The sequence below is a fragment of the Dipodomys ordii genome, unplaced genomic scaffold (genome assembly GCF_000151885.1).
Source record: "Dipodomys ordii isolate 6190 unplaced genomic scaffold, Dord_2.0 Scaffold51, whole genome shotgun sequence".
Lineage (NCBI taxonomy): Eukaryota > Metazoa > Chordata > Mammalia > Rodentia > Heteromyidae > Dipodomys > Dipodomys ordii.
The window spans coordinates 2,719,784-2,741,778 of record NW_012267267.1 but is presented as its reverse complement, the minus strand read 5'-3'; the positions used below and the strand labels follow the sequence as shown (position 1 = coordinate 2,741,778).

Here is a 21,995-nt window from a genome sequence, read left to right as displayed (position 1 = left end):
TCTCAAGTTCAAGTCCAGCCTGAACTATATAGCAAGATGCTTTCTCAAAAAGAGAAGAAAGAAGGGAAGGAAGGAAGGAAGAAAGAAAGACAGGAAGGAAGGAAGGAAGGAAGGAAGGAAGGAAGGAAGGAAGGAAGGAAGGAAAGACAGGAAGGAAGGAAGGAAGGAAGGAAGGAAGGAAGGAAGGAAGGAAGGAAGGAAGGAAGGAAGGAAGGAAGGAAGGAAAAAAGATCCATAAAAGCAGTAAAAGAAAACATCGGAGGCTTTCTGATTCTTTTTGGATTTAGACTTTTTTGGGACAGAGAACTAGAAGACCTAAATAGAAATAAAAATGGCTCTTATGCTTTTGAAGGAATGCTTAGCCTATTTATAAGAGGATAAACACAATTTAGAATACATTGACATTCCATTTCTCTCCTATCGGATTGGCAGAAATCCAAAGGCTTGATAACATTCTTGGGGCAGCTCATGGAGACGCAGGCACTCACATCATTACTGGAAGTGAGGAGAACCTTCGAGCAACTAACCCTACAAGAGACAAGATGGCACTATCTACCAAAGCGGTATACCAGACGCCTGAGGTAGGCAGAGCTCCAGATCACCCCCACTGGCTTTCTCTTCATGTGATCTCCTGCCTGTGTGTGTGTGTGTGTGTGTGTGTGTGTGTACATATAAACACAATGAGAATGTGACCTCAATGATTAGATCTCAAGACCTGGTCAAAGAAATCCTGTAGATATAGGTAAGATCCCAAGACAATTCACCTTAGATTAAGAGATTATCCTGGGTGGGCTGAGCCTTATCAGGTGAGCCTTTTGAAAGCATTGAATTTTCCCCAGCTCCAAAAGCTTATTGATTTGGAACAAGAGAAAGACCCATGGTGCCATTTCTGGCTCTGAATTGAAGGGAGCCCCTTGACAAAGCCTGTGAGCACCCCATGGGGGCTGAGGGGCCTCCAGCTAATAGCCAGAAAGACAGCCGGGACCTCAGGTCTATACAGAAACAAATGCTTCCAAGAATGAGCTTACAAATAGCTTTATTTTTCCCCAGAGCCTGCAAACCCATACCCATGGCCCATACCTTGATTTTGCCTAATCAACACATGCCAAGCCAGACTTTTTACCTGTAGACTTCAAACGAATCACTGCTGAGTTTATGGCTAGACATTATGCAGCAATAGAAAACTAATACAAAACCTTCAGTCCACTTTCTTGCTCACTGTGAAGCAGTGAATGACATCATTGCTTATCCTAGCTGTTAGTGATGCCAAAATAACAACTATGACTCTGAGGCTGAGAGTAAAGCCCAGAAGTAGAGCACCTGCTTAGAATGAACCAGGCCCTAGACTCAATCCCTAGTACTAAATAAAAACCAGAATCAACTCTGATGCCTACCAACAGGGGGCTGGGCAAGTGAACTCATTCATTTGTGTGATCGGATGTTATCAATTGGTGTAAGAAGCTGGAGGCACTTGCATCATAGATAGAGATCTCTAGAATGTGTGACTGTAACAAAAGCACAGCCTGGAGCATTTTGTTAGCTTTATGTGAACACAGTACAAAGACTATGTAAGCATTTTTTGTACTTGTATAAAGAATCTCAGGAGATGACAATGCAAAATCGGTCTGGAGTTGTGGTTCAAGTGGTAGAGCACTGGCTAGGAGCTGCAAAGCCCAAAATTCAAACTAAAGGGAAAACAAAAAGCAAGTGATCTGGGCTGGGAAGGTGGCTCAGTGGTAGAGCGCTTGCCTTGCATGCCTGAGGCCCTGGGTTCGATTCCTCAGCACCACATAAACAAAAAAGCTGGAAGTGACACTGTGGCTCAAGTGGTAGAGCGCTAGCCTTGAGCTGAAGAGCTGAGGGACAGCGCCCAGGCCCAGACTAGGAGGGAGGGGCAAGTAAGAGTATCCCTGTGAGACTTTTTGTTGTTGTTGTTATTTGTGGGGGTTTAAACTCTGGGCCTGGACACTGTCCCTCAGCTCTTCAGCTCAAGGCTAGTGCTCTACCACTTGAGCCACAGCGCCACTTCCAGTTTTCTGGTGGTTAATTGGAGATAAGAGTCTCGGACTTTCCTGTCCAAGCTGGCTTTGAACCTCGATCCTCAGATCTCAGCCTCCTGAGTAGCTAGGATTACAGGCGGGAGCCACTGGCACCTGGCATAACCGTGTTTCTTAAGCATGGGTCTCGTGAGCCCCTTGGAAGTCCCTGTCTCTTGTTGAGTTCACATCAAGTTGGTTTCCGGCATGTTAGGTACAAGCTGCCATAGGAATTTAAGTGTTTCTTTTAGCAGCAATCCCATGTCTGTCTGCTTTCTGAGTCAGCTTCCGTGGCCCTCTTCTGCCCTGGGCCCTGGCTGCCGGTCCTGTGGGGAGTGGGAGTCTGTTTGCAGCTCTGCCAACTGATGTGCACAGAGCGGAGACAGCCCCGTGCATGGATTCCAGACTGTTCTAATCCTGTTTTGACTGGTCTAATCTGGTCTTCATGCAGGTTGGCTCAGGAGGGTTGCACGGTTCCCACTGAGGGCACGCCTGCAGGCTCAGCTGGGGCACGCTGGAGTCTACCGGATTTTCCCAGTTCTCATTGCTTCCGGTTCAAGCGAGTTTCATCACGGGAGACCCTTCTTTTGTCTTCATGCCATGTCCCTAGAATGGACCTCAGGTGCTAATATCTGTGATGTTAGACTATCCATACAACTCCCTGCAGCTGGGGAGGGTGGACATGGGGAAACTGAGGCATAGAGCGTTTAGGGAAGTTGCCCCAGGTTACACAGTTTGCTGGAGGGTGAAGCCAGGGATAGAACCTGCTTCATCTGGGTCTGAGATTTGTGTTCCCAACCTCAACGCACACTCTGCCATTGCAGGATGAGCCTTTGAACCAATTCAAGAAGGTTCTTTTTTCCTTCCTTCCTTCTTTCCTTCTTTCCTTCCTTCCTTTCTCCCTCCCTCTTCTTTCTTCTTTCTTTCTTTTTTCTTTCTTTCTTTCCTTACCTTTCTCCTTTCATTTCCTTTCTCTTTTCTTCTCTTTTCAAGACAGTCATGCTGGTAGCCTAGGCTGGCTTCAAAGTCCAGACTCCTATACCTCAGACTCCCAAGTGCTGGGATTACAGGCATGCGCCATTCCACCCAGGTTTAAGATCATTTGGGAGTGTCAGAGTGAGTTCTTTCTGCTTTGTGCTGGCTTGACCTGTGTGAGCTTGTCCTCAGCTTTGGCAATCTGTTCAATACACAAGAGCTCCCTCCGACTCCACCTCGGATTGGAACCACCATGCTGGGGTTCCCAGCTGGTGTAACAAATTACTACTGATTATGCTGCATAAGACAACAGAAGAGCACCTTCTCCCAGGTGACTGAGGCCAGCAATGGAAAATCAAGGTGTGCACAGGGCTGGAGCGGCCGCCCCTTAGCAGATCTGGGGGAAGCTGCTCCCTGCCTCTTCTGGCTTCTGGTGGCTCTAGGTGCTCCTCATGGCTGGCCTGTGTCCCCGAGGCCACTTTGCTCCCTTGTCTTCTATCTAGGTTCTCTCGTGTGGCTCCTGGATGGAGCCCTGGACACCAGACAATCCAGGCGATCTTGACAGCTCCAGACCCTTAGCTCCATAACAGACACAAGCACTGTTTTTTCCAAATAAGGTCACACTTGCAGATTTCACAGGTCAGGCTATAGACATATCTTTTCTGGGTCCTCCTTTCAACCCATCATAACCCATAAGACTACATTATAGGGCTCCCCCTTAACGCCCAGCTCTGTGTGTGTGTGTGTGTGTGTGTGTGTGTGTGTGTGTGTGTATGTGTGTGTGCATGCGTGCCTATACTAGGGCTTAAACCCAGAGCCTCGCACTCTTTTTGTGTTTTTTGGTCCGGTCATGGGCCCTGAACTCTGGGCCTGGGCACTATCCCTCAGCTCTTCAGCTCAAGGCTAGCACTCTACCACTTGAGCCACAGTGCCCCTTCTGGCTTTTTTCTTTTTGCTTATGTGGTGCTGAGGAATCGAACCCAGGGCCTCATGCATGCAAGGCAAGTGCTCTACCACTAAGCCACCTTCCCAGCCCCAGAGCCTCACACTCTTGCTTACCTGTTCACACTCTACCACTAGAGCCACAGCTCCACTTCTGGCTTTTTGCTCATTCTTACACATAAAGTCTTACAAACTTTTCTGCCCAGGCTGGTTCACATTTCTCAGATCTCAGCCCTCCTGAGTAGCTAGGATAACAGATGTGAATCACCAGTGCCCATCCATGACCCAGCTTTTACAAGTGGGTTTTGCCGTGGGACCAGGTGTCACCCAACCCATAGGGGACTTGTTTCTGCTTAATAATCAAAAGGAAAAGTGCAAGATGTGCTCACAGCCTTGCACTTGTCAAGATTTATCCGACAGTTCTCGACATTCCAGGCTGGGATGATCCATACTTCCCAGAAATGTCAAGTGAAATGCTGAAGTGGTCAAGGACACCGGCACTGGGCACAGAACCAGCGCTGGAGATGCACACGGTGGTGACCCAGAGCCATGACTTCAGGGCAGTGTCCTTTAGCAAAAGTGAGGCAGATAATTAAGAGATGGCAGTTATTGCCTCCAAATATCGTGGGATTCCTGAGGGTTTGAAAGAATTAGCCATCACCATAAAAGTGGAGCAGCCAACCAGACACTGATGGCTCCCGCTTGTCATCCTACCTACTCAGGAAGCTCAGCTCTGAGGATCGCTGTTTGAAACCTCCCAGGCGGGAAAGTCCATGAGTCTGTTTATCTCTGATTAACCAGCAAAAAGTCAGAAGTAGAGCTGTGGCTCTTGATTGGAAAAAGCTGGAAGCTCCCAGACCCTGAGTTCAAGCCTTAGAACCAGCACAAACAAAATAAAAGAACACACACACACACACACACACACACACACACACACACACAGCATTTGCCTGCAAGCTGGGATCATTACAAATTTGCAGCCACACATGATCGCCCCACCTGGACAAAGTCTGGTGTGTTTCTCCGGTGGGTTTGAGAGTCCCAAGTATTTCTCACCCAGCCACTGGTCTTCCACACCTCCTCCTTTCTCCAGCCTTCCTTCTGACTTGCTCATATTCCACTAGAGAAATAGAGAGATAGAGTCAGAGGGAATTCTCTTGCCTCTGATTAGCTAGTTCTCCACACTCACTTCCTCTTCCTTCTGTTGTCAGGGGATTGGCTCTGTCTCTAGTAGAGGCCAGCTCCATCCTGGGCACTCTGGATGCCCTCGCTGGCCACTCTATGCAGAACTTGGCTCCTCAGAAACCTCTGTCCACATCACCAGCTCCCTTCTTGTGCTGGCCATCAACACAGAGGAAGTTTTGTATCTTCTATATTTGGACAAAACCCTCCTGTGGCACCCTATTCCCTTCTAGCTAATGCTATGTTTTCCTGCTTCCTTTTGTGCTAAAAATTTCTTTAAAAAGAATCGCCTATGCTTCGCATCTCCAGTTCTCGGGCTCCTGTCTGCTGTCCATCTGTCCTGATCCTCCCTCTTCACCAAGTCTGACCCCAGCTTCCTCCCAGCCAAGGTGATGGCACCTGCCTACATCTTGCTTAGCCCTCACAACACACCTCCCCATTCATTTCTCCCTCCTTCTCGGTGCCAGGGAATGAGCCGGGGCCTCCACAAGCACATGCCCAGTCTTTCCTCCGCACTGTGTCCTCTCTCTGTCTCTTTCTGTCTCTTTCTGTCTCTGTCTGTCTGTCTGTCTGTCTCTCTCTCTCTCTCTGCCAGTTGATCCTAGGGTTTGAACTCATGGCCTGGACACTGTCCCTGAGCTTTTTTACTCAAGGCTAACACTCTACCGCTTGAGCCACTTCTGGCTTTTTGGTGGTTAATTAGAGATAAGAGTCTCACGGACTTTCCCGCCTGGGCTGGCTTGGAACAGTGATCCTCAGATCTCAGCCTCCTGACAAGCTAGAATTACAGGGAGCCATCATGACACTGTCTTCTGTGCTTCTGGAAACACACTTTATTCCTCCCCTGGCCACTGCTGCTTGGTTTACTGCCCTGCTCTCTCCTCTCTGATAGATGTATTTTAGAGATGGGTTCTCCCTGTTTCCCAGATTGGCCCTGAACTGAGCTCAAGTTATTGACCGCTGCCTCCTGATTACCTGGGGCCACAGGTGTCTGTGCATGGTGGCGTCTGGTTCCCCTGATAGACCTCTGTGGAACCTTCCCAGCTCAGGATAGCCTCCTGTCTTCCAGCCCAAGCAGGACCAGCACAGCTCACAATTGCCATCCCAAGCCCACTCTGTTCAAGAGACAGACAATGAGAGGATGGTCTTCCTTGCCCAGTGAGAGGAACGGCAGAGGCTTGGTGGCTGCCTGAACCCAGGAGGCCGGAAGACAGGGTCCGCTTCAGACTGAGAGGACAAGCCCACTTTATTTCTTTCTCTCCTCCTCCTCCTCCTGCTCCTCCTCCTCTTCCTTTTGCTCCTCCTCCTCCTCCTCTTCCTCCTCCTCCTCTTCCTCCACTTCCTCCTCCTCTTCCTCCTCCTCTTCCTCCTCCCCCTCCTCCTCCTCATCTTCCTCCTTCACCTGGTACTGGAGGTTTGAACTCAGGGCCTTATGCTTGGCTTCCTTGCTTGGATATTGCTCTACTATTTGAGACATACCTCCAGTCTAGCTTTTTGCTAATTGTTTTGGAGATAGACTCTCTCAGACTTTTCTGCCCAGGCTAGTGTTCAACAACGCTCCTCCAGATCTCAGCCACCTGAGATTACAGGCATGAGCCACCAGCACCAGCTCTGCTTTCGATCATAATGCCCCTAGGTCATTCAATCCTCCCCACCGCTGGCCTAAGTTACAACATCAGCCTCCTGTTTGGCCTCTGTGACTCCTCTTTTGCCCTGTAGTACTGTCTGTTCTCTGTAGAACAGCTGGACCCGACTTCTGCATAAACCAGATCATTTCACTCCCATACTTAAATCTCTCAGTGGCAAAAGACAATTACAGCTCCCTCCTACAGGGAGTGTAGTGTCCTGGGTGACCCGCCCCACCCAACATCTCCCAGGCTCCTCCTGCGCCCCAGCCATCTCCCTCACTCTAGTCCAGACACTCCAGGCCTTCCTGTGGACCCAGCAGACCACATGATGCCCAGCCTCAGGACCTTTGCTCCTTCAGATCTGGCATCCCATAAGCTCTAGGTGTGTCTGCATTATCACAGCTCAGATGCGGCCTCCTCTGCGAGAACAATGGGGCCCCACAGGGCCAGCATCTCAGGCTCTGCACCTGTCTGCACAGCACTTCACATTTTGGAATCACTCCTTGGTGCCTCTGTCTGTCTCTCTCTCTCTCTCTCTCTCTCTCTCTCTCTCTCTCTCTCCTGTGCATGCACACATTTATGTGTCTGTCTTCCCATTAGATTGTGAAGTTGTCAACAGCAGGGTCTGTGTTAATTTGATTCAACTTCTCACGGTCAGCACCTAGCACAGATCTCAGCCCATAGTGAATGCTCGATAGGAACTTGTTGAATGAATGAAAAACCAACCAACCAACCAAATGCTAACAGTAGGCATGCCCTGGCACAGTCCAATCTCTTGGCCCACAAGCCCCAGCATACACAACATTCTGTCACTTAACCTCTGGACCACTTCTTCCAATACACTCCAAAGGCCCAGGGAAGCCCAGCATGTCACAGCAGGCCAGCCTGGATCTCCGTCACAGTCCCCAGCATCACCCAGTACCACCCAGTACCACCCAGTACCACCCAGTACCACCCAGTATCACTCAGTATCACTCGTATTACCCAGTATCACTCAGTACCACCCAGTATCACCCAGTATTACCCAGTATCACTCAGTATCACCCAGTATCACTCAGCATCACCCAGTATCACCCAGTATCATACAGTATCATTCAGTATCACCCAATATCAGTATCACTCAGCATCACCCAGTATCACTCAGTATTACCCAGTATCATACAGTATCATTCAGTATCACTCAGTATCAGTATCACTCAATATCACCCAGTATCACCAGTATCACTCCGTATCACCCAATATCACCCAGTATCATCCAGTATCACTCAGTATAACCAAATATCACCCAGTATTACCCAGTATCATTCAGTATCACCCAGTATCACTCAATATCACCTATTATCACCCAGTATCACCCAGTATCATTCAGTATCACAGAGTATCACCCAGTATCACACAGTATCACCCAGTATCACTCAGCATCACCCAGTATCATTCAGTATTACCCAGTATCATACAGTATCATTCAGTATCACCCAGTATCACCAGTATCACCAGTATCACTCCGTATCACCCAATATCACCCAGTATCATTCAGTATCACCCAGTATCACTCAGTATCACCCAGTATCACCCAGTATCACTCAGTATCACCCAGTATCACTGTTTGGAGCTTTGGGCTTGTCCAGCTGACCACAGAGAGACACAACTGTCCCCAAGATTGACTAGAGCATTGTTTGAGCCATGCACATCTGGACCCCTTAAGTCATGGGGCCAAATCAGAGCATGGCTTCCTTGCTAACCCCCCAGAGAAAAGTCCATCCAGGGTGCCCAGAGCAGTCAGAAGAGTTTCAGGCCTGGAGGAGCCCCAGATCTCCAGAGGAGGGAAGAAAGCTGGGGCTCTGCTCTGCTATCTGTCCTGGGGCAAGTTGCTGCTCCTTGCTGCCTTCCCCTCCCTTACAGAAAGAGGAGAGGGGGGGCAGGCCTGGGGGAGCTGGTGGGGACAGATGGACATCGAGGCCTGGAACAAACAAGGCTGCCCAGGGCTCCACCTAAGGGAAGCCCCTGTCCGAGACTTGCTGGCTTCCTGGGAAAGCAAGAGGGCTCTGGCCTCACTTGCCATGCCTCTCTCCCAGGCCTTGGACAAGGCCCCATGCCGGGCAAGAACAGGACAGAGAATGAGTCACCAGGGTGAGCTGGGTGGAGGAAGACATGGAAATGGAAAGTGGGGTGTCCGGCACCCACTACACCCTGCCCTTTTCCTCTTCTTCTTGTCCAAGGAAACAAGTGAGTCACGAGATTCCACAGAGATGGGCTCAGCTCCAAGCTCTGCGATGATGGGGGTGGTTCCTGCCTCCTATGCACAGACAGACAGACAGAGAGACAGAGAGAGACAGCCAGACAACCAAACCCCCAGACATGCACAAGCAGACACCAGCACAGACACACAGACAGGTGAAGAGAGACAGGGACAACTCTCCAGACACACCCCCAGACACACCACAGCACACACCCAGACCCATTAATGATACACTGACTTCCAGATAGACCCGGGACCAACACAAACACAACACTCACACAGCTCCATGGGCACACATACACACTGGCATGGGGCATGCAGACAGGTAAGTGGGTAGACAAAGCAGATTGACAGATGAGTCCTGGCAGATAGCCAAGGCATCCAGACACTCAGACAGACCTCCACACAGGTAGCCAATAGGCAGACACAGACCAAGGGACACAGTCTGACAAGCAAAAGCACTTCATAAATGCAGCTCTGTATGTGTAAGCACACACAGGGCACACAGCTTTGTGCGGGAACTCGCAAGGGATGATTTGGGACAAACATAGGTTGGATGGCTCTGGGTTGGGCTGGGCTGGGTCCCAGCCCCATGAGACTAATTCATAATGGCAGGCACTTTGGGGACCATTCGTTCTGCTGAAGGCAGCCTCCTAGCTGGAGGACAGGACATTGGCCCATTCCAAGGGACCCACCTTGCAAGGAGATGAATTGGAGGTTAGATTGGAAAAGGGACTTTCCAACCAGGATGGTGTTGAGACCTGTCTTGGGTGACTAGGGCGTCCACAGGTGGGGGGTGGGAGGAGAAGAGAGCATTGGTAGTGGGGAGGAAGCCTGCCTTCTGTGTGTTCAGGCTCATCTGATCTTCCCAGCCTCAGTTTCTCTTCTAGTCTTTGCCCGGAGGGAGAAGACAAGCAGCTCTGGGGTGTGTGAATGTCTTTGCTGGGCCCCAGACGTCATCCCCCATCCCAGAGAAGGAACCCCACCCTACCTCCTCCCTGCCTGCCACTCACCCCTAATACCCCATGGCAGGGGGTAGCCCAGATACAAGCCTCTGTTGTCCTGGCCTCTCCCTCAGCCAGGGGCCAGGGCCCAGGCTAGGGGAGGCTGCAGGGAGGTTGGCGTGTCCTCTGGGGGGTAGCACTGTGGCAGGTGAGGAGTAGGCTGGGGCTAGGGGCTTGCAGGTGTGGTCTCTTCCTCTCCTGGCTGGTAGAACCCTCTGGCTCAGGCCCAAGCTTGTAGGAAGAGAGGAGATTGCGCCACAAGGTGAGGGAGGGCGGTGCCCCGAGGGACAGAAGCCCCATTGTTCAGGGCCCAGGACGCCAGGGTGAAAGGAAGGTTAGTTAGGCCTGAGGCAGGATGGGGAGCTTTGCAGGGGGTGGCAGCCGGCAGGGCCCTGACAAAGGGGCAGGTGCCAAGGAGGGTGTCCTTGAGCTTGGTGGAGGGGGCTGTGTGGGCACAGGATTCCCAGGACCAAGGAAGGCAGACCCCACAAGGGGCCCTAGTGCAGACAGCTGCCACACACCCACTCTTCCTGGAGATGCGCTCTCTGGGGCAAAGGTCTGCAGGTTCCTGAATCCTTGAATCCTCCCCAGAATTCCGATCGTTCCAGCCTATCACTGGACAAAGGGTGTGGATACTGTTTGTCCCTCAGAGGGGTTAGAGGGGAGCTGACCACTCCCTAGCAGGTCCAACACTCAGAGCCCAGCTGCCCCATCTCTGGTTCTCTAGGAGAGTTTTCCAGCCCATTGGAAAGTCCTTTCTAGTTTCAGACCTCAACTCTTTATGCTTGAGTGGCAGTTCTGCCCGCTAAGGAAAAGATTCCACTGACTAGAGCCTTCAGGAGGACAAACACCTGCCCCTCCTCATCCTGCCCACCCCAGCCAGACAGCCAGTCCCAGCCCTGAACTCCAGAGCAACTTACTCCAGGTGATCGGCGTCCCCTCCTCCGGCCAGCCAGGGGTGGCCCCTCCTCCGGCCAGCCAGGGGCGGGGCAGGGGCAGCGGCAGCAGCTGCTGGGCAGGACGGGGCGGTACATAAACCGTCCCACCCCTTCCCTGGACTCGGTGTCAGAGATCGGTCGCAGAGCCAGGAGGCGGAGGCGCAGGGCAGCCGGGGTCCAGCCCACACCCCCTCACCAGGTAGGGACGCCCTGCTCAGAGGGCATAGGGTGTAGACAGAGGAGCAGAACGGGACAGGGGCCAGACAGAGGAACTGGGACCAACAGCAGAGAGAGAGAGACAGACAGACAGACAGACAAATAGACAGACAGACAGTAGACAGGGTCAGAGGGACATGGGACATGGAGAGGACAGAAGAGGGCAGGAGGACTGGTCAGGAGTGACTACAAAATCAAGGACTAAGGTCAGGGGTGTCAGAGAGATGGGTGCTGGGTGGGGGGACCCAAGAATGCCAATCCCCCCACCCCCACCCCTTTCCTTGTCTTCAGAGTTCCCTGTACTGACCAAGCAGAGACTTTTTTTTTTGCCCAACTCCTGGAAGCCAGGACACACAGATTGTGTGTTGTGTCCTGCTTGGGGGCTGGGATATCATCACCCCCCCAACCCTCTAGACCCCCTTGGCCTACCAGCCCCAGGATGCATGCAGGGAGATCTCTGGTGCTCACTACCTCTGACCCCTGATCTCTGCCCTTCCCAGGCCCAGGAGACACCATGCGGGGCTGTCCACTGGGGCTGTTGCTGCTGCTGCTGCTGCTGGCTGGCCAGGTGGCCCCAGGTGTAAGGCGGAGTCGCTGGCGCAGAGAACTGGCACCGGGTCTGCATCTGCGGGGCATCCGGGACGCCGGTGGCCGGTACTGCCAGCAGCAGGACATGTGCTGCAGAGGCCGCGTGGATGACTGCGCCCTGCCCTACCTGGGTGCCACCTGCTACTGTGACCTCTTCTGCAACCGCACTGTGTCCGACTGCTGCCCGGACTTCTGGGACTTCTGCCTGGGGGTGCCACCCCCTTTCCCTCCTATCCAAGGTGGGTGCCAAGACAGCCAGGGGAGTGGATCACCCTGCCAGGCCCAGGCTCAGCAGGGCTGAGGAGGCTTTGCACACTCTGGGAGAGAGCGTAACCATCTAGGAAGTCTCTCCTGTGGTCTAGCTCCACTCTGCAGCAAAACTGAGCAAAGGTCCTTAGCTGGGATTCTCAGTTGGGCCAGGGACATGGCAGCCAGCCTTCCACCCTTTCTCCCAGTCCTGTCTCTATTCCGGAAGGACGTGGAGGGTGCTGGCCCTGCCTGCTGACTCAACCTTGGGCTGATAGGGCATATAGGGAGGTAGGCCAGGGTCATCTTACCATTCTTCTGCCTTTGCTCAAAATCTTGTAACTGAGACAGGTCATAGCTGACAGAAGGTCAGCTCTGCCTCTACCTTCAGCCTCCACCCTTTTGCCTTGCATTTGCCATGCATTTGCCCCCCCCCCAACCCATAGGAGAATCATTGCATTCCTCCCCACAGTTCCATGGGGCTTTGCATGAGGAGAACCCATTCCGGAGTTGCTTATCCACAAATGCTGTTATCTCAAAGTGGTTACTTACCTTCTCTGGGCCTCAGTTTTCCCAGGCCCCTTTTACTCCAAGCCTGAAGTCATTTAAATTGCCAAGGATCTCAGGAATGTGTGGCTGGCATCCAGGTAAAGCAAGAGTCATCCAAGTTAGAGTCATTGAGTAACTTCCCATGTAGCTGTTCGTATGGAACTCAGCAGGAAATATCTTCAGCTATAGTTTGGCTTTGGGTTTCCTCAGGGCTGGGATTGGAGTGAGTGAGTGAGTGTGTGTGTGTGTGCACGTGTGCATGTGTGTGATCAAGATGACCATGACCGTTCCTGGCTGGGTCCCCATCACCCCTCCTCTTCTTCCCACCAGGGTGTCTGCATGGGGGCCGCATCTACCCAGTCTTCGGGACCTACTGGGACAACTGTAATCGCTGGTGAGTGAGTGGGGCCTTGTGGCCTCCGTGGTCAACAGACTTGCTTCCCATCCTACCCTTGCCATCCTTTTCCTGGGGTTGAGTCCTTTTCCTTTTCTGAGTGTGCAGGGAGAGCACGCGCGTGTGTGGATTTTTACACCGATCATGCTTCCTCATATGGAAGCATTCTAGAAACATTCCTGAGAGTGGTCAGCCATGGCTGCCTGGCCAGGAGCCACCTCTGAGCTGGGAATCCTGGCCGGGGCTGGGCCACAGCTCCTCCCCACTCTCCTGGCTGTCACAGGAGAGTCCAAGAAGGGGACGCCAGGAAGGAAAGCTCTGAGTACAGCATCCGCTGCCCTGGGACAGCTGAGGGTCAGGGATGGCCGCTGGCCTGCAGGCAGGCCTGAGGCAGGGCCTCCCCTGGAATGTGACCTTCCTCCCTTCCTGCCCCCCCCCCATTCCTGGCAGAAGGAAGAAGGGGTCATAGGTGCTCCGTAAGCAGATGGGAAGTGGGGCAGGGTTGGGTAGGAAGCCTGAGGCCTTACTGGAAATAATAGGGTCCCTGCACCCACTCACCCCCACCCCCATCACCCTGCCGGGGCCTGGGAGGCCCCAGGGGAGAAGGAAACTTTTTGGAATGCATTGTGCACAGTTGTTTCCATTGCCTCACGGGGTGAGGATGCCTGGGTCATCGTGAGAGTGGGAGCGTGTGTGTGCGTGTGTGTGTGTGTGTGTGTGTGTCTCAGCGGGAGATCACAAGTGCAGGACTTCAGGGCTCTCCTGAACCTCACAGGGTGGCTGTGAAGGGTTAACTCTCTCTCAGGCCCCTCTGGAATGCTGGGACCTGCTGCCACCAGCCCTGTCTGAACCTGTCTGGGCAGCCCGGGGACACAAGCAGTGGGGACAGGAGAACAGTGGTGGACCTCGACTCTGCCTGCCCCTCTGGCTGGCTCCTGGTGGCTGAGGATCCTGGGAAGGCATCGGAAGGTCCAGCCTAGTAGCTCGGTATGGGGAAGGGAAAGAGGGACAGTGCACCTCTCAGTCCCCACAGCCTCCTCCAGCCCTCCCTGGGCACTACCCTCTGGCTGGCTCCTGGGCTGGAGAATCAGCTTTACTGGGGCTCAGCACCCATTGAGTGCTCCTTATAAGGCCATACTGGAGGCGGGTGCCTGGGGCTGGCCTGCAAGGAGGCAGTTTAGCATCTTGTAATAGCAGAGTTATGAGCTTGTAAAAAGCTCCTAGAATGCACAGAATTCAACCCTTCAGTTGACATCCAGTTACTGAAGATCAGCTTTTCACAGGCTCAGTGCTAGACTTAGAGGAAGCCAGAACTCAGCAAACACAGTCCTTCAGCTCCAGAAACTCCTGGTCTGGTGGGGGATATGGAAACACACACACACACACACACACACACAGACCCCACATCTGTAGGAGTTATGGAGGAGAAAGCATAGTAGAGGCCCAAGTTAGAGGGGGAATGCATTTTCAGGGAGATATACTGATGAGATACCCAAGAGATGGATATCTCAAAGCAGTCCCGCCAGGCAGGGATGCCAGGAGGTAGACAGGGTCATCTCAGTCAGAGCTGGGAGAAAGACAGGTCTGAGGGGTGCTGTCAGTTCCTGGGGTCTTACAGACACAGAGGGAACTCTTGTTTGTTTATTTCTTCATATTTAATTTATTTCTATGCTAGTACTGGGGCTTGAACTCAGTGCCTTGGGCTTTCACTTAGCTTTCTCACTCAAGGTAGATGTTCTACTACTTGAGCCACACACTTCCAGCTTTTTGCTGATTAATTGTAGAAAAGAGTCTCAGAGACTTTATCCAGACTGGCTTTGAATTGTGACTCTCAGATCGCAGTCCTCTGAGTAGCTAGGATTACAGGTGTGAGCCGCTGGTGCCTGGTGTGAGGAATGTTTTGTTCTGACAGTCTGTAGTCTAAGGATAGATGCTGGGTCTGACTCACCTGGGGCTCTGGCTTCCTGGCAGATGTGAAATGGATGGTGGAGTAGAGATGAATGGACTTTAGAAAGGCAGAAGACAAAGTCCTGGTCCAGGTGAGAGGTGACATGGGACCAGAGTGGTGTGGACACAATATAAGAGTGACAGGCAGATGGGTGTGTGAGGTGTCATCTCCGGAATCGGCTGATGGGGACGTAGGGGAGACACCACAGGACACCCAGGCCATCGATCTGAACAGCTGGATGCCTGGTTCTGAAAACCCTGGGAGTAGCAACTGAAGAAGGCTGGTAGTTATTTTAAGTCTTGGATGCCATTACACCATCCAGAGGTGTTGGAGGTCAGCCATGAGTCCACAGCTCAGGAAAAGGGGGGCTGGGGTTCCTACGAGTGAGAACATTAGTAATAGAGAACAATTCTGAGTGCCCACGTGGGCCAGGCCCTGTTCTAAGTGCACTCACGTGGGCCAGCCTCTGTACTAAGTCCTTCACAAGCCTGTCATTGAAGCAAGCTTAGTATGTTCTCCCCTCAAGCCATGGAAGGGAATATCAACAACTGGTCACCTGACTCGTTGTCTGGGATGGGACTTGAACTCCAGAATCTGTCTTCCTACACACACTGTACTCTACTGTCTCAGTCATGCAGTTCACTCAACTAGTATTTATTGGGTGCTAGGCTTTGTTTACTTAGGTACTGAAGATACTAAGCAACACCTGCCCTTAGGATGTTAGAATCTATGAGGAAATCAATGTGCATCACTGTCAGATGTCAGGCAGTCAAAGAAGACAGGAAAGAGGGGGGCACAAAGTAGGAGGAGGCTGAATTTGAAGATAGTGGCCAGAGAGCCAGGCACTGGTGGCTTACACTCATAATCCTAGCTGCTGAGATCTGAGGATTGAGGTTCAAAGCCAACCAGGACAGGCATGTCTATGAGACTTTTGTCTCTAACCAGCAAAAAGCCAGAAGTGAGATTGTGGCTCAAGTGGTAAAGTGCCAGCATGGAGTGATTAAGCACCTAGGCCCTGAGTTCAAGCACAAGCACAATAACAAAAAGATCGAATCCAGAGGACGGGTCGCTGAGAAAGTGGCATTTGAATGAAGATTTGGAAGAACAGAGTGAGCCATGGGAATTTGGGAGGAAGAGTAGCTCAGCTCACAGGCTGGGGCAGCCTCCAGCCTCACTCAGGATCCAGGGCTAGCAGAAGGAACAGGTCATAGAGCAGAAGGACAAATTGTGCAGGGCCCATTGTTGTCACCGTCAAGGACTTTGGCTCTTATTCTGTGAGGTGACGCCAGTGGAGGGTTTGAGATAGAGCAATGACATGACATGACTTAGGCGTAGCAGGATCACTATGGCAACTGTGTTAAAAGTACGCTGGAGGGGGACATGGAATGACGCAGGGCAGATGCTGGAACAATGTAAGGATGGCAGCAATGCTCCAGGTGAAAGGGGACCCTGGTTGCACAGGAGATAGTTAGAGATGGTTTGAATTCTGGGTGTGGGGAGTGTGTGTGTGTGTGTGTGTGTGTGTGTTTCTTTTGTTTGTTTTTCTGGTGGTACTCAAGGCCTCGTGCTTACTCTACTACTTTTTACTCGAGTAATTTTTCAAATTGGATCTCCCAGCCTGGACCACAATTCACCTGCGTATGTTTCCTGTGTAACTGGCATTCTAGGAGGGTCATCACACCTAGCTCTTATTGGTGCAGATGGCAGTCTTGCTAACTTTTTCCCTTGCTGGCCTCAAACCTCAGTCCTCCTGATCTCTGTCTTCTGAACAGCTAGGACTACAGGCATGAACCACTACACCCAATTTTATTGGTGTGTTTTTAAGGTAGTCCCAACAAGACTTGCCTTATGGTTGGATCAGTGTGTGAAAGAGAGGCGGGGCTGACTCCCAGGTTTGGCCCAACCTCCCAGTGTTGCCATTTTATATTTAAAAAAATAAAACAAGTAAGGCAGACCAGAATTTGACTTGGGGTGTGCTAAATCTGACTTGTTAGACTCCCCACTGGTGATTTTGAATAGCAGCAATATCTCTGACTGGAGTTTAGGCAGAGACCTGAGTGACAGAGACAAACAAGACTGGTGAGCTTGAGTGGATGTTGAATGCCACCAGGCTGGGCAGAGTCACTGAGGAGTTCTGAGTTGGCCGTACAGAATCCTAGGCTCCTGTTACCCTCTGAAGCTTCCCCCCTTATGAAGGTCCCCACCCCCACCTCTCCCTTTCCTTTCTTTTCTCCCAGCACCTGCCAGGAGAAAGGAGAGTGGGACTGTGACCAAGAACCATGCCTAGTGGACCCAGACATGATCAACGCCATCAATCAGGGCAACTACGGGTAAGAGGTGTGGGATGCAGCCCCAGCAGGCACAGGGGCGCGCGTGCAAAGCCACACCTGAGATGTAAGCCATGCCACGCAGATATAGATTTATTTGGAATGTTATTTGTCTGCACTTGGCCACTGTGAGTCTCGCCTAGACATAGCTCAAGGGCCCCCGATCTTGGCAGATCTGTGACTTCTCCTCATGGCTTTTCCTCCAGGTGGCAGGCTGGGAACCACAGTGCCTTCTGGGGCATGACTCTGGATGAGGGCATTCGCTACCGCCTGGGCACCATCCGCCCATCCTCATCTGTCATGAACATGAATGAGATTTATGTAAGTCCACCCAGGGCCTGTACTGACCTCCTCTTCGAAGGCTGTGTATCCCTGGGCAGGTCACTCCCCTCTCTGGGCCTTGGTTGCTGTACTGGCCGTGCTAGGCTCAGATTCTAAGTCATGTAGTCCAGGCTGAAGTTCTCCCCGACTCCCCACCTCCTCAGCCTGGGAAAAAATGCTATTGGCCTCAGTACAGTTGGGTCAGAGCCCAAAGGACTAGGAGGTCACCTTGGTATTTTAGGAAAAAAGGGACATGCTCTTCCAGCTTGGCCAGAGAACGGCAATTCTTGGAACAAATGCAGACTCAGCGGAACCCCTAGGGAGCAGGGGGTTCCCCCCACCCCGCTCACGGGACCCTCTAGGGACATAAATGGGAATCAGACCCAAATAGTTAAAGAGTGAGGAAGGAGAGCTTTGTGCTGCTTTACAGGGGTGGGGTACAGGCTGGAGGATCTGCCCATTGATGGCAGGCAGGGAGAGGTAAGGAGGGCCACGGGCCATTCTTCTCTATGTAGGAACTTTAGCCCCAGGCTGGGGTGACCAGGTCCAGCCCTGACGTCCCTGAGCCTTTGCCTATTTTCTGCCTCCTGCTGTTTGTCTTGGCAGCCTGCCTGATCACGAGATCACTCCTTCCCTCCCCTGCCCGAGTCTAGGGCCTAGAGGCCAGGGGCCTGGCAGGAAGGAGGGTGTGGCAGGTTGGAAGGTGCAGAGGAATGAGACGGGAGTTGAGAGTGGAAAGCGATGACCCTGGCCTGGCCACTTTGCTGCTCTTGACTTTAGGTTCCCCATCTGTAAACTAGGACTCGTCACCCTAACTGATCCAGGGGAGTGTACTCTCAGTGGCTCTCTCATGCTGGGCTGTGGAGGCGTAGCCAGGCCAGGGCAGGGGGCAAATGACAACACCTTCATTTTGCAGACGGTGCTAGAGCCAGAGGAAGTGCTGCCCACAGCCTTCGAGTCTTCCAAAAAGTGGCCTCACCTGATCCATGAGCCTCTGGACCAGGGCAACTGTGCAGGCTCCTGGGCTTTCTCCACAGCAGGTGTGTCCACGGCCAGGGGATGGCAGCTGGGAGCAGGGCCACGGCCTGGCTCCTGACAGCCCCTCTGCTTTCCCTGCTAGCTGTGGCGTCTGATCGAGTGTCCATCCATTCCATGGGACACATGACACCTGTCCTGTCACCTCAGAACCTGTTGTCTTGTAACACCCACCACCAGCAGGGCTGCCGAGGTGGGCATCTCGATGGTGCCTGGTGGTTCCTGCGGCGTCGAGGGTATGCAGCAAAGGGTGTGGGTGGGAGAGGTGGGCAAAGCCCCCCCTGCGGACAGCACTCGTGTGTGACCCCAACATCACTGTCCTCGCTCCTTCCTGCTGCCTCTCCAGGGTGGTGTCTGACAACTGCTATCCATTCTCCGGCCGTGACCAGGATGAGACTGGGCCGGCACCCCGCTGTATGATGCACAGCCGGGCAACGGGGCGGGGCAAGCGCCAGGCCACGGCCCACTGTCCCAATAGCCAGGTTGATGCTAATGACATCTACCAGGTCACTCCTGCCTACCGTCTGGGCTCTGATGTAAGTCCACACACACATGCACACACATAGACACACAGGAAGGGGCAGAGGCAGGAGTTGGAGGAAGAGGTTTTGTCAAAGGCTGAATGAAACCTTACCATGTCCTTCTTCCCTCCAGGAGACGGAGATCATGAAGGAATTGATGGAGAATGGTCCTGTCCAAGGTAAACGTCCCGTAGGCTCATGGCTGGGCATAGTGGCCCAGGTGGTCTGAACAGCACTGATGGAAAGTCTAGTGGGACTGGGAGGGGGGACTTATGTTCCCTCCCTGCAAAAAGCCCCGAGAGCCAAAAAACAGTGGCTGTAATCCTAGCTACTCAGGAGGCCCAGATCACAGTAGGAAGACAATCAGACAGGAAAGTCTGTGAGAGTCTCTCTCTAATTAACCAGCAAAAAGCCAGAAGTGGAGCTGTGGCTCGTGGTGGAATGCCAGCCTTGAGTGAAAACACTGAGTTCAAGCCCCAGGTCTGGTGTGCACACGTGCGCACACACACACACACAGACACACACACACACACACACACACACACACACACGACCAGGAGGGGCATTTAGTCTCGCATCAGGGTGCAGTCTTGATGTGTGACTAATAGACTGAGCAGCCCCGCCTCAACCTTTCCCCACAGCACTCATGGAGGTCCACGAGGACTTCTTCCTGTACCAGGGTGGCATTTACAGCCACACGCCAGTGAGCCTGGGGAGGCCGGAGCAGTACCGCCGACACGGGACCCACTCCGTCAAGATAACAGGGTGAGGGGTTTGTGGGCATAGGTGACTGGGTGCCGTGGGGCACCCACTGGGGAATGGGGGAGGCTCTGGAGCCTGTTCTCAATCCTTACCGTTCATGCAAAGTCAGGTTTGCCAGTTTTGTTTCCAAAGGAGCAAACATTAGTTTAGAAGAGGAAGGGAGCCAGGTACTGGTGGCCCCTGCCTGTAGTCCTAGGTAATCAGGAGGCTGAGATCTGAGGATCACAGTTTGAAGCCAGCCCACGCAGGGAAGTCTGTGAGACTCTTATTTCCAATTAACCACCAGAAGTGGCACTCTGGCTCAAGGTGGCTAGCTTGCTAGCCCTGAGTTCAAGCCCCACAACCAACAAAAAGAAAGAAAGAAGGGCTAGTCCTGGACCACACTGAGGGTGAAGAGCCTCCAAAGGGCTTCTAAGAACAATTCTGTCCTTAACCCATGGGAAAAATATAGATGAGGTGCGAAGCTTCGAAGCTCCCCGCTCTCGGCACCCAGTCCCAAGTCTTGCAACTCCTGGAGCCATCTGGGCAGGTTGCTCTCCAGCCCTCAGTTGGCCCCTCTGATTTCAGCAGTCAGTGAAATGTCTAGCCAATGCAATGTCCTTCTTGCTTTATTTTTGTTTTTGTGCTGGCAGCAGGGCTTGAACTCGGAGTCTGGGCACTGATGCTTAGCACTTTTGCTCAAGGATTGAGCCACAGCTTTACTTCTGGTTTACTGATCGTTAACTGGAGCAAAGAGTCTCATACGAGTCTCATACATACTTTCTGCCAGGACTGGCTTCGAACCTTAATCCTCAAGGTTTCAGTCTCCTGAGTAGCAGGGAGTGTAGGCATGAGTCACAGAACCCAGCCCTAGGTAATGTGCTTTGCTGTGTGAGTTCAGAGTGAACCACTGCAAAGATACCCACATTCTTTTAGGTCTTTCTTTTGCTCCCCTACTTCCCAAGGGAAGGAGGGCCAGAAGATGTGGGAGGTCCCACAGAACTAGTCCTAGGATGTAAGATCCTTGGTGCTTCCCCCCCCCCCCAACTCCCTACCCCTATGTTGTCTTGGGCAAACAGACCAAGAAGTATGGAGACTGAGGCTGGCTGGAAAGGAACAGACTGGGAGGCTCTTATCTCCAATAAACTAGCAAAAACCAAACATGGAGTCGTGGCTCAAGTGATACAGTGCCAGCCTTGAGTGCAAAAGCTCAGGGACAGCACCCAGGCTTCTGAGTTCAAGCCCCAGCACTTGCAAAATACAAACAGGGACAGAGATTCTCAGGGTCCTAGGGCCCACACACCGAATTTCCAAAAAGCCTGGGGAATCACAGGGTCCCTGGGCGCAGGTGCGCTGAGCGCCCTTCCCCTCCACCTCTGCCCGCAGGTGGGGAGAGGAGAGGCTGCCTAACGGAACAACGCTGAAATACTGGGTGAGCCGCACCCCGGCATGCTCTGCCCCCTCCCCCGCCCTCTTCTTCCTCCCCTCCTCCCCCCACTGACCCTCTTCATTCCTTCCCAGACGGCAGCCAACTCCTGGGGCCCGTCCTGGGGCGAGGGGGGCCGCTTCCGCATCGTGCGCGGCGCCAACGAGTGCGACATCGAGAGCTTCGTGCTGGGCGTGTGGGGCCGCGTGGGCATGGAGGACCTGGGGCACCGCTGAGGCCGCGGGCACGAGGCCAGGCCGGTCCCCACCCCTGGGGAGGACGGCGGCGGGGCGCCCTCGGAGCGGACTGGGGGGCCTGGGGGGCCGGCCGGCGGGCGGGCGGGCGGGCGGGCGCCGGGCTCTAATCCCTGCCCGGATCCGCTGACGCTGCGCCCGGCCTGGGAGCCGCGGGCAGGAGAGGCCAGCGGAGCCCCAGACCTCCCAGCGGGGAGGCCCCTGGCACCCCACCCCTACCCCAGCCCAAGAACACGGGAGCCGGGACGCCCCCAAACGCCTATCCTGCCACCCGCCCCCTCTCCTGTGTTCTTAGTCTTCAAGATATTTATTTTTTTTCCTTTTTCACTGTTTTAAAATAAAAGCAAAAATACGGATAAGAACCGCAGTTTCTTCAACTTTCCAGGGCTGATGGGGGTGTCCTGGGGCTAGACGACAGGAGGGACTTCCTCAGCTGTTTGTCAGGGATGGGGGGACTGGGAATCTTGGCCTCCTTTCTGTCCTGT

General features: G+C 53.0%; 1 protein-coding gene across 2 annotated transcripts; it reads left to right on the top strand.

Annotated features, from left to right (window-relative positions):
* The first annotated feature begins 11,059 nt into the window (after positions 1 to 11,059).
* On the top strand, positions 11,060 to 21,697 carry Tinagl1 (tubulointerstitial nephritis antigen-like 1). 2 transcript variants are annotated; one of them, XM_013020650.1, is made up of 12 exons: positions 11,060 to 11,143; positions 11,661 to 11,987; positions 12,874 to 12,937; positions 17,123 to 17,215; positions 17,419 to 17,533; positions 18,450 to 18,573; positions 18,654 to 18,804; positions 18,915 to 19,104; positions 19,223 to 19,268; positions 19,731 to 19,854; positions 21,217 to 21,262; positions 21,352 to 21,697. In XM_013020650.1, the coding sequence occupies exons 2-12, from the start codon at positions 11,675 to 11,677 to the stop codon at positions 21,490 to 21,492; spliced, it is 1,407 nt and encodes a 468-aa protein (XP_012876104.1). In that variant the 5' UTR covers positions 11,060 to 11,143; positions 11,661 to 11,674; the 3' UTR covers positions 21,493 to 21,697. The 2 variants fall into 2 exon arrangements, with proteins under 2 accessions (XP_012876104.1, XP_012876106.1); XM_013020652.1 differs by lacking the exon at positions 11,060 to 11,143 and adding an exon at positions 11,346 to 11,366.
* The last annotated feature ends 298 nt before the right edge of the window (positions 21,698 to 21,995 follow it).